At 42.0% G+C, this 12368-nt stretch overlaps 1 protein-coding gene across 1 annotated transcript in view; it reads left to right on the top strand.

Moving 5' to 3' along the window:
• Positions 1 to 3184: 3184 nt before the first annotated feature.
• Gtf2f2 (general transcription factor IIF subunit 2) overlaps positions 3185 to 12368 on the top strand; it is a 131206-nt gene continuing 122022 nt past the window's right edge. Inside the window, exons 1-2 of the mRNA XM_090342101.1 lie at positions 3185 to 3423; positions 9526 to 9599. Of these exons, the coding sequence (XP_090198227.1) occupies positions 3358 to 3423; positions 9526 to 9599 (140 nt within the window). The 5' untranslated portion in view covers positions 3185 to 3357. The remainder of the gene's footprint in view (positions 3424 to 9525; positions 9600 to 12368) is intronic.

The following is a 12368-nucleotide window of genomic DNA, read 5'->3' on the forward strand; positions in this document are numbered from 1 at the left end:
TCAAACACTGTGCTATATGTTGTGCATATGAAATGAACAAAGCACAATTTTTTTTCCCTTGCCAGTCTTGGGGCTTGAGCTCAGGGCCCGAGCACTGTTCTTAGGTTTACTCAAGGCTGGAACCCTACCACTTGCACCACAGCACCACGTCCAGCCTTTTCTATGTATATGGTAGAGAAGGATCAAACCCCCCGTCTTTGTGCATGCTGGGAAAGCACATTAGACCAAACTCCCACCTTCCCCCACTTTTTTCCCCCAGTCCTGGGGCTGGAACTGTCCTTGGACACTCTTTTTCTCAAGGTTTGCAGTTGTGCCAACGTGAGCCACAGCACCACTTCTGGCTTTTTCTGTGTATGTGGTAGCAGGGAATCAAACCCAGGGCTTCATGCATGCTAGGAGAGCTCGCTACCACTAGGTCACATGCCAGGTAAAGCACAACTTTTTTGGGGGGGGAGGGGAGGATCATGGGGCTTGAACTCTGGCCTGGGCACTGTCCCTAAGCTCTTCACCTCAAGGCTACCTTGAGCCACAGCCCCACTTCCCATTTTCTAGAGGTTAATTGGAGATGAGAGTCTCAGCTCCTTTTGTGCCCAGGCTGGCTTTGAACCTTGATCCTCAGATCTCATCCTCCTGAGTAGCTAGGATTGCAGGCGTGAGCCACTGCGCCCAGCGTAAAGCACAACTTCTTATGCACCAATTATGCCGCAATAAAACCAGAAGAATAGCAATATTTCTTCTCAGAAAGAGCTCATAGTCTAGAAAGCAAAATCAAGCATTAAACATGAATATCACAGCACAGTCTGCTAAGTATCACAGTCTGTGATTTGAAGAAATGGACCTTCTTTGGGGGCAGGTTGGAGGTGAGGTTGGTAAAAGGTCTTATAGGAAGTTGACATTTCCATTAGTCTTGAAACGTAAGTCAAAAGTTTATCAACCAAAGTACAGTAGTGAGAATGAGGGAAGGGAAAAACAAGAGTATCTAAGAAAAGGGAATCAATTGTGCAGAGACTCTGAAATGATTTAAGAGGATTTTGGCACATTGAGGGAGGTTGATAAATTTTCTGATTGGATATACAGTGTGGGGAGCATGAGAGATCCAAGTGAGAAGACCTAGCAGAAATGAAGAATTCAAATCTCCCAGCGGCAAGAAGAGGAAACTATTTAAGCAGGAGAGATAATTATATTAATCTCTTATATGTGGTATTATTACTGACCCAATTGCATGGTAGCTGGATTTTGGAATCTGAAAGGAATGTATCCTGCTTGCTTAATTAGAATTTTCGTTTCAGGTCTGGAAATGACACGTTTTCAGTACACCTAATGTTACCCATCCTATTTGTGCTAATAACCTTCCACCAGGAATTTTACCTTTTTATCCATCATTAACATTAAAAATTTTTATTATCAGGGTGATGTATAGAGGGGATACAGTTACATTTGTAAGGTAGCGAGTGGAATGTGTGCCAAAAGAAAACTCCAGGCAGTTCAGGGGAAGAGGATTTATTGTGTGAGGAGAAAGCAGACCTCCTGCCTCCCAAGATGGAAGAAGAGAGCATACAGAGTGAAGTGAGAAATTATATAGGGGAAGGGGTGTGGCCACAGTGGAAGGGGATGTGATCTCAGAGGATGGAGAAATACTTCAAATTCAGGGAACTCCCACTGCCCCCAGGCATGCCAGTTACCAGGGTTACAGGTGCTGAGAGGGAATTTCCAGGGTGCAGGGGGAGAGAGCCAAGGGAAGAAATCATTATTTCTTCCAGGAGGCCCTAACAGTGAGTACATTACATTACTTCTTGAACATTGTATTGTTTCGTCCTCCTCCTCCTCCTCCTCCTCCTCCTCCTCCTCCTCCTCCTCCTCCTCCTCCTCCTCCTCCTCCTCCTTCTTTGTTGTTGGTTGTGGGGCTTGAAGTCTGGCCTGGGTGCCATCCCTGAACTCCTCAGCTCAAGGCTACCACATTACCCCTTAAGACACAGCCCCATTTCCATTTTCTAGTGGTTCCCAGACTGGCTTTTAACTGTGATCTTCAGATCTCAGCCTCCTGAATAGCTAGAATTACAGGCGTGAGCCACCATGCCCAGCTCTTTCCCATCTTTTCTTCATGAACATTTTTATTAGCACATATTAGTTGTAAAGAGGGGCCTCATTGTGACATTTATACATGTATACATTGTATACCAATACCTCATTCCTATGTCACTGTCCCTTATTCCACTCCCTCTGCTTTAAACCATTTCAACAGGTTCCCTGCTTCTATTTTTTTTCTTCCCCTGCCCCCCACCCCCCCTTACCCCTTATCCTGGGGCTGAACTCAGGGCCTAGATTCTGTCCCTGAGACTCTTTGTGCTCAATGAGAGCTCTCTACCACTGGAGCCACAGCGCCATTTCTGGCTTCTTCCTAGTAGTTTATTGGAGATAAGATCTTGTATATAAGTTTATCTGTTTGGGGGAAGTGTGGGGGAATCACAGAAACGTGGGGCAAAGAGTGAGCCAATTCAACAGTGATACTCATTAAACACTATGTTGGAAATGAACTTTAGAACTTGTGGGGAGAGGCGTTTGGAGGGGATAGTAGGAGAAAATGAGGGAGGGGAACTATAATCCTTTTGTACATTACCTTTACAAATACAATTTAAGTTAAAAAGAAGTGTCGTGAATTTTTCTTCCTCAGCTCTCCTAAGTAGCTAGGATTACAGGTGTGAGCCCCTGGGAGCCCTGGCTTCATGGTTCTATGTTTATAGATGCAAATAAACCACTTTGACCAAACTCATTCTCACTCACTCTCTTTAGCCAACAGCCCTGCCTGATATCCACCCACTCGACGGTACCTGGAGAAAGTCAATTTATTATTCCCAACTGTCTGGCAAATGTTAAGCTTTCCTTGGCAATGATTGGACATTAAGAAGAATTTTTGTTTCATTTTCTATGTATGTATGTATGTATGTATGTATGTATGTATGTATGTATGTATGTATGTATGTGTGTATTATGTATTTCCAGGCATGTAGACCTTGTCTTTAATGCTCTGGCCTTATCCATTCTAGATTTAAATCTCTAGATTTCAATGACTCTCAAGCCTTTTTAAGCCAGTGGGCCACGCCTACCCTGGCCTTTGCGGGAACTGGAAGTTTGTCCTCGACCGCGCGCCGTACCGACGTGAACAGCGCGCAGGCGCAGTTTCCTGCTCCTGGCAGCGTGTTCCTCTTTTGCCGGCTTCCTTGTATCCTGCTGAGGTGAGCAGCACCAGCTGTACTCCCGGTGTGTGGTGTCCGGCTCGGTGCCAGGACCCTCGCTCCACAGCCCTTCATCTCCTGGGGCCTCTGTTCCCCTCATCGAGCCTGCACTGACAACAGACTCATGGCCGAACGCGGGGAACTCGACCTGACGGGCGCCAAGCAGAACACGGGCGTGTGGCTGGTCAAGGTAAAGGCCGCCAGCGGCTCCCAGGGGCGGGGGTTCCCCGCGAGCGGGGGTCTCCCAGGGGAGGGGGGGGCTCCCAGGGGGCGGGGGGGCTCCCAGGGGCGGGGGTTCCCACGGGGCGGGGGGTGCTCCCGCGAGCGGGGGTCTCCCAGGGGCGGGGGCGGGGGCTCCCGCCAGCGCCTCCGAGTTCGGGGATAACTTGAGCCTGCCCGGCGCTGGGTGCCTTTTGAAGTTCTCTCTCTGCCATCTCGGTCGAGCTACTTCTCGGAGGCCGAAGTCACTTCCAAGTTCACTTGACAGTTCACTCACAGGAACTTCGGGATGCAGGCATCTGTCAGCCAGTTCCTAATGGACTCGCCTAGCCTAGCCCTGACTTGATCCCCTCTCCCAGAACGGAGACTTCCTTGAGTTCTTCTCTTGGGCGAAACAGATGTTTTAGGCATCCGTCCGTGTAGGTTAGTTGAGTATCTGCTTCCGCCTCCAGTGAGCAGAACTGGAGACGTTCCGTACACTCGTGAAGTGTTCTCTGTAAGTTAAAGAATTGGGAGAGAACTCCCCCCACCCCCACCTAAATTATAAAGGTGATGTACAGAGGGGATAGTTACCTAAGTAAGGTAATGAGGACATTTCTTTGTTTCTTTTCTTTGTTTCTTTTTTTTTTTTTTTTTGGTGGGTCATGGGGCTTGAACTCAGCCTGGACGTTGTCCCTGAGCTCTTCAGTTCAAGGCTACCACCCTACCCTTGAGCCATAGCCCCATTTCTCGTTCCTAGAGGTTAATTGGAGATAAGAGTCTCAGGTCCTTTTGTGCCCGGATTGGCTTTGAACCTGGATCATCAGATCTCAGCTTCCTGAATAACTGGGATTACAGGCATGTGCCACTGCACCAGTGCGAGTACATTTCATTTATTTATTTATTTATTTATGCCAGTCCTGGGGCTTGAACTCAGGGCCTGGACACTGTCCTTGAACTTTATTTTGTTCAAGGCTAGCACTCTGCCACTTGAGCCACAGCACCACTTCTGGCTTTTTCTAGGTATGTGGAACTGGGAATGGAACCCAGGGCTTCATGCATGTTAGGCGTGCATTCTGCCAATAGGCTGAAACTCCCAGCCCAGTACATTTTTCTAACAGTGTTACCCTCTCCCTAATTTCTCTCTTATCCCCCATTCTCCCCTCCTCCTACCGCCTCTCTTCCCTCTTGAGTTTTTTCCAACATAGTGTCTAGTGAGTATGGCTTGCATTGGTTCACCCTTTGTCCCATGGCTTCTGTGATTCCCCTCCCACAAAGCAGTTAAATGTTTATGCAAGACCCAGGGTTCAGAAATCAAAAACAGTGACAGCAGAAAGTAAACCAAAGTACACACACAAAAAGAAAACTCTTGTTTACTTGGAATAAGAGCCCACTGGCTGTTTTGTTTGTTTGTGTTTTTGTTTTAGAGCTCAATTGAATTTCATCAAATTGGCCACATTTTGGTTATCCTGAAGTGGCTTTGCTTCTTCATACTAGTTAGTGATTATCTTTTTAGGGTTGGTTTACAAAAGTTAGGGTTGGTTTATAAAAGTTAGGGAGAGTTGATATGATTGAAAAAGTCTTTGAGGGCTGGGAGTGTGGCCTAGTGGTAGAGGCTTGTCTAGCCCTAGCATGTAGGAAGCCCTGGATTCAATTCCTTGGTACCACACACACAGAAAAAGCTGAAAATAGTACTATACCTCAAGTGGTAGAGAGCTAGCCTTGAGAAAGCTCAAGGACAGTGCCCATGCCTTGAGTTCAAGCCCCAGGACTGGCAAAAAGAAAGAAAAAAAGTCTTTGAACCTTAAATAAAATATAGGAACCTTTGATTTATTAATGATTTTTTTCCTAAATGTTTTATCATGTGAGTTCTCATCAACTAAATGGTGGTAAATCAGCCCTGTATTATACAGGAACTTTGCCTGTCACATTTTTAATAGTTTTTGGCATATGGTAATTATTCAATCAATAAGTAATGAAGGCATGATTGCTTTATTCTAACCTGATGTTACTCTGTGACATTCATTTGCCTTGTCCTACAGCTATATCAGTATGACTTTAAAAAATGAAGTAAATGACATACATGTCAACTGCTTGTTAAATGGAAAAGTCTTTAAGGAGAGTGACTTTAAATAGCAAAGAAAGACTTGAAAAATGGTGGGGCTTAAGATGATGCATTTGGGTTTGGACCACAGTAAATTATCAATAAATGTTTCCTTACAGGGGTTAGATGAGTGGACAGTAGTATACCATGAAGAGTGGAATAGAAATGCTAGACTGAACATACTTGTTAACATTTTATATATTTAAAAACAAAATGGAGGCCTGGGAGTTTGCCTAGTGGTAGAGTGCTTGCCTAGCATGCACAAAGACCTGGGTTCGATTACTCCATACCACATACATAGAAAAAAAAGCTGGCAGTGGTGCTGTGGCTCAAGTGGTAGAGCTCTAGCCTTGAGAAAGTCCAAGGACAGTGCTCAGGCCCTGAATTCAAGGCTCAGGACTGGCAAAAAAAAAAAAAAAAAAGGTTAGAGCAGAGGGTTGTGTAAATGAAAGTTGGGACCCACACACACATGTGGTTATGTTGTGAGGTAGAGATGTCCTAACTGCAGTTAATAGGAAGCAGAGGATCTTTTTGCTGCATTTTGTGTGGAGCAGAGATGCAGAAGATTATTTCAGGGGGGAAAAAAGTAAGTTTGGCATTGCACGATGCAGTTTACAAGGAAGGCAACCAGAGTCAAAGATTTCACAGGATCATGGGCATGTGCTAATGAGTACTGAAGAATTAGGACACCTTTTCAAGTAAAAGTTGTCAGAATTTGGTGGCAACTTTTACTAAAAAGAAAGTCAAAGGCCGGGTGTTTGGCCTAGTGGTAGAGTGCTTGCCTAGCATGCACGAAGACCCGGGTTCAGTTCCTAGATATCACATACATAGAAAAAGCCAGAAGTGGTGCTGCGGCTCAAGTGGTAGAGCTCTAGCCTTGAAAAAGTCCAAGGACAGTGCTCAGGCCAGGACTGAGTTCAAGCCCAGGACTGGCAAAAAAAAAATATCAACCCATTATCTGTGTTACAGAGAAGTTATTGAATATGATGCCAAGAAAGTCAATTCAAGCCAATGAGTTGTTCTCATTTTTAAAAGATAGTCATAATATTTTATTTTTGTTTGCAACCTTCTGTCAATTTAGCATGTTGGATTTCTTTTTCTGATTTTTTTTTTTTTGTCTGTTGTGGGACTTGAACTCTGAGCCTGGGTGTTGTCCCTGAGCTCTTCAGCTCGAGGTTACTGCCCTCCCCCTTGAGCCACAGTGCCACTTTGGTTTTCTGGTGGTTAAATGGAGATAAGAGTCTCACAGATTTTAGTGCCTGGGTTGACTTTGAACTATGGTCCTCAGATCTCAGCCTCCTGAGTAGCTAGGATTTTAGCACCTGGCCTGATTGATTGATTGATTGATTGATTTGCCAGTTCTGGGCTTGAGCTCAGGACCTGAGCACTGCCCTTGGGTTTTCTCAAGGCTACAGCTCTATCACTTGAGCCTCAGCACCACTTCCGGCTCTTTTCTATGTATGTGGTACTGAGGAATCTAACCTGGTCTTCTTGCATGCTAGGCAAGTACTCTACCAGTAGGCCAAACTCCCGGCCCCTGATTTTGTTTTTTTAATATCAAAGAAAGTATAAATATGTTTTTCCTGGAAGCTGTTCTGAGTCTAACCAACAGCTTTCTAGCCAACAAAGACCTGTTTCTATCTGTCCCAATTGACTGCTTTTTGGAGAAAATGGACAGCTTATGTGCTCCTTATTCCAACAGCTTATGCTACCTCAGATTGTACTTCACAGATACATCAGCACTTGGACATTGGTGAACAAACAAGAAAGCCATGTGTCAGAAAGTGGTGGAACTAGGATGTGATGGTTACTTCTAATTGTCAGCTAGATAGGATTGTGGAATGCCTAGGAGATATAGTAAAACACATCTTTGGATGTACTTGTGGAGCCAGTTCCAGAGAGGATTAGGTCATGAATGAATTAATCCTTTAATGGAGTTATAATTTGATGGCATTATGGGAGGAGGCAAAAGGTGGAAGGTGGGGCCTTGTTGAAGAATAGGTCACTGGCCCTTCCTTTATTCCTCTCTATTTCCTGACCACCACAAAATGAATTGCTGTGCACTATCATGCCCTCCCCACCAGGATAAACTTCTGAAACCAAGGGGAAAATAAATCTTTTCTTAAGTTTTTTCTTTTTTTATTTTTATTTTCCTGCCAGGAGAGCCTTTGAACAGGATCCTCAGATTTCAGCCTCCTAAGTAGCTAGAATTATAGGCATGAGTCACTAGCACCTGGCTCTCAAGTTATTTCTGTCAGGTATTTGGTCCCAATGATGAACAGGCTGAGTAGTATAGATGACAGCAAAGACTTTGTATAAAAAACTTTTTGTATAAAATTAAAGGGGGAGGGGCAAGCATGGAACAGTATGGTTCAAATTAAGTTCTATTTGGCTGCAAAATGTGTGCTAGCAATAGGAAATAGCTTTTTTTGCCTCCCTTTGGGTCTTTACTGGGTTCTGTCTCTGGAGGTTCAAATGTGTGTTGAAGACTGAATTTCTCAGTTCTCAGCTCTGTATCTTGAACTTCAAGAAAATGTCAGAGTAAACTGTACCTGACTCTGAGATAGAGACTCATAAGCAGGGATTTATTAGAGTGTGCTCTTGTACCCACACTTGTGAAAGGAAAACATTGAAGTAGTGGGTTGGTCAGAGAGTATCATTCAGTCCCAAGGTAAGCTGTGAGTTATACTCTGTTCCCACCAGCAGTTATTGGATGTGGAGTACCCTGGGAAGAGGGCATGTCTATATCAGGGACTTTCTCTTTATGGGTAAGCCATTATTAAAAGATTACTTGCCCATTACACTCTCAGTAGCAGGGAAATTCAGGCATTCTATCCTGAAATGGAGGCAATATGAATGTCACATTAAAAAGTCCACTTAAATTGCCCTCTAGGAGAAACAGGTGACTGGTAATTAGGGAACTACCTATTCAATGGAGCAGAGTTGCCAGAGAAGCTTAGTTGGGAGTAAGTCCTGTACAAATCACCTTAGCATCTTGGCTTTAAAAGCAGAATTGCCTTTGGTATTCTGCTTAGCTTAAGTTACTGTGTAGACAGATTGGTTCATTCAACAAGCTTTCAATGCTTGTTGTTCCACTGCTAGGTTAGGTGTATGTTACAGTGACTAAAAAGGCATAGTCTTTGCTGTATAACCTAGAGCTTATAGCCTAATGCAAGGGAGTGGGACTTTTAGCCTCTTTAGGTATTAGTCTTTAGGAAAATAATTTTTGTCAAAAAAAAAAGGCCATTGATACAAGGAATACTATTCTGGGAATGCAAATAGTGCAGAAACTTGACCTGGTCTACTGGGTCAAGGGAGATTTCTCTGAGCAGATAATGCTTAAATGTGTAATTTTCTGTCACTTTCCCTGGTTTGGGGAAATCTGAGAAGACATCTTTTATATCTAGTATTGTAACTCCATCTTATTTTTAATAATGAGAGTGGAGATGGTGGCAGCAACACAGGAACCTCCTAAGTGATAAGTTGATGAATGTTTTGGAGGTTGGAACCATAAATAGTACTTCTTTCTCCCTCCCTTATTCTTTGCAGACTTACTTGGGAGAGGGGGGGCAGAGGAATCTTAGCAGTGTTTATATTTTTATTAGCATGTACTGATTTTATACAATAATAGGTTTGTTATTACATTTTCATACATGTATATACTATTTGCCTTTATCATTCTCTTATCTTCCCATAAGCCCCTTCATCTTCCCTAATAGTTCCCCTTTATATGGTGTGTGATCTTGAGCAAATTGGTTAACTGCTTAGTGCCTCAGTTTTCTCACTTTTATAAAATAGAGAAAAATAATGAATATCTGAGAAAATAGAAGTGTTTAACTTGATTACACCATATATGTGTATCAAAACATCAAATGGCATCTTTTTTTTTCTTTTCTTTTTGCCAGTCCTGAGACTTGAACTTAGGGCCTGAGCACTATCCTTGGGCTTTTCTCGAGCTCATCATTTGCAAAATGTTTTGCTTCATTTTAGGTTCCTAAGTATTTGTCACAGCAGTGGGGTAAAGCCCCTGGAAGAGGTGAAGTTGGAAAACTGCGGATTGCCAAGTAAGTTATTTTCATGTTACTGACATTTTAAAATGCCATTTTTGAAGCTTTTGTAAGTGCTTTTGAAGGTGATCACAGTTGTTGGAAAAGAATTTATTTGGAAGGTGAGAAGCAATGAGCATATAAAGGCTTGCCAAGAAAAATTTAAATACACTATAAGATGTGTTTATGCATGTTATACCATGCACAAACATACACATCTCCACACTTACATCTCTCTAGTGACAGTTGATGTGGATGTAAAGTCAAGTTTAGTGCTTAAACTTATGGCTGTAAAGGAACAGAATATATAATTCCTCCATCACTGAATGTTCTGCATATCCTATGAAGAAGTATGTATGCTGAAGTTGGCTATAACTGAATGCTCCAAGGAAAGTGCTTCAGCAGAAAGACTTTGCCACTCTGCAAGTGTATCTATTTGTAGTGGTTTTGGAGAAGGTAGGAACAATGGAACAGAGAAACCTCTAAAGCTTACTTGGTATAGATACAAGCTTTCTGTTTCATTCTTTGTTTACATTCATTTCCTTTTTTGATGCTGGTCCTAGGGCTTGGGCTAAGGGCTTGAGCACTGTCCTTGAGCTTTTGTGCTCAAGGCTAATGCCATGTCTGGTTTTTTGGTGGTTAATTGGAGATAAGAGTCTCATAGAGCCAGATGCTGGTGGCTTCTGCCTATAATCCTAGCTACTCAAGAGTCTCACATCTGTGACTCTTATCTCCAATAAACTTCAGAAAAATCTGGAAGAGGCACTGTGGCTCAAGTATAGAGTGCTAGCCTTGAGCACAGAGACAGCACCCAGGCCCTAAGTTCAAGCCCCAGGACTGGCCAGAAAAAAAAGGGTCTCACAGACTTCCCTACCCAGGATGGCTGTGAATCATGATCCTCAGATCTCAGCCTCCTGAATAGCTGGGACTATAGATGTTATGGATGTGAGCCACCAGTACCCAACTTAAAGTATCTCTTTTCTGTCAACAGTATCTTCTTATCAGTTAGCTTTTTACGCTGATTATTTTTGAGAAAGATCTTTGCTTCTTGCCTTAGTGTATATTAGGACAGTGATTCTCCTATCTTTATAACTACTGTAGCAAAAGGATGAAAGTCCCATATCACCCTATCCAGCTTCTTCCATTGAGATGAAGTCTTACAGATTTTTCTGCCTGGAGTGGTTTGGCACAATCCTTCATTAGTTTACTTTTTTTTTTTTTTAAATAAAATGCCAATCTAAATCTTAATGACTTAGACAAAAGCCATTTTGCTTGCTCATGGTACTGTAGGTTGATTTTGGTTAGATCTGATCTGGTTGGCCTTTCTGACTAAAAAGACCTCATTACTCTCTAGTGGTTTGATATTAGCTGAGGCAGTGGCCATTTGTTTCATTTCAGCATGTCCATCCACATGGAGGTGAAAGAGATCCTAGTAACAAAAGAGAGAGGAAGCTCCCATATGCAAACACATGCTTTGCAAGCCAGTGCTATGTATGTTTCTTTGCTAAAGTCCTATTGGTCAAAACAATTCACATATCCAGGCCCAAATTCAAGGGTAGGGCAGTAGATTCTCAAGTCAAACAATTTGTTTCTGTAAATCTGTGTTTTTTTTATTAAAGAATTTGTTAACATTGATTTTTACATCATATTTCAAGTAACATGTTTAACAAACAAGTGTTCAAGAAGGGAATATCTATATACAATCACTGGCACTTAGTTTTTAGAACATAATCAAAATTAGGCTAAGGGTTTATATATCATAGATATATATTAATTTATGAAATAAAACATTATGTCTATAGAGTCATAGGTTTTTATGTCTATGTAGTTATGTTTATATTTCCAATACCATGTCCATAGCACTGGGTATGCAACTATTGAGTCCTTGCTCTTGTACTGTTTGGATCTAATAGCCACATATTAAGGATACCATGCATCTTTTGTTCCTTTGGTCTTGACTTGTCTCATTCAACATGATTCGCTCTAGATTCATCCACTAACATTGATTTTTTTATATCATATTTCAAATGTCATGTTTAACAAACAAGTATTCAAGAAGAGAGTCTCTATATACAATCATTGGCACTTAGATTTTAGAAAATAATTAAAATTAAGCTGAGGGTTTGTATGTCATAGATACATATACATATTAATCTGTGTAATAAAACATTATGTCTATAGAGTATATAGCCCATTATAAATTTTTATATCTATGTAGTTATGTTTATATCTCTAAGACCATGTCCATAAGAGTATGAATATATATATATATATATATATATATATATATATATATATTTTGCCGATCCTGGCCTTGAACTCAGGGCCTGAGCACTGTCCTTGGGCTTTCTCAAGGCTAAAGCTCTACCACTTGAGCCTCAGCACCACTTCCGGCTTTTTTTTTCTATGCATATGGTACCGAGGAATCGAACCTGGGACTTCGTGCATGCTAGGCAAGCACTCTACCACTAGGCCAAACTCCCGGTCCATAATTTTTTTGAGTATGAATATTTTTAAGTCTTAAAATTTTCTTGCTTACTCTCCCAAAGTATGGAGATTGTGTTTTTTTTACCTGAAATACTCAGTGTATCTTTGTGAATCTTACATTTCTCAGGGGGAACCAATGCAGTCTCCTCCTTAAAGTAAAATAGCTTTGGAGTTTAAGTTTGTTGGGTAGCCTTAAAGTTTTGTTGTTTGGAAAAACATTGCTATTTCCTTTAAAGAATCTTTGGTACAATCATATATTTGTGTTTTGTCTTAGCTGCCTTTGTTTTGAATTAGCTTTTA

Source organism: Megascapheus bottae, chromosome 11 (assembly GCF_031878675.1).
Source record: "Megascapheus bottae isolate mThoBot1 chromosome 11, mThoBot2.hap1, whole genome shotgun sequence".
Classification (NCBI taxonomy): Eukaryota; Metazoa; Chordata; class Mammalia; order Rodentia; family Geomyidae; genus Megascapheus; species Megascapheus bottae.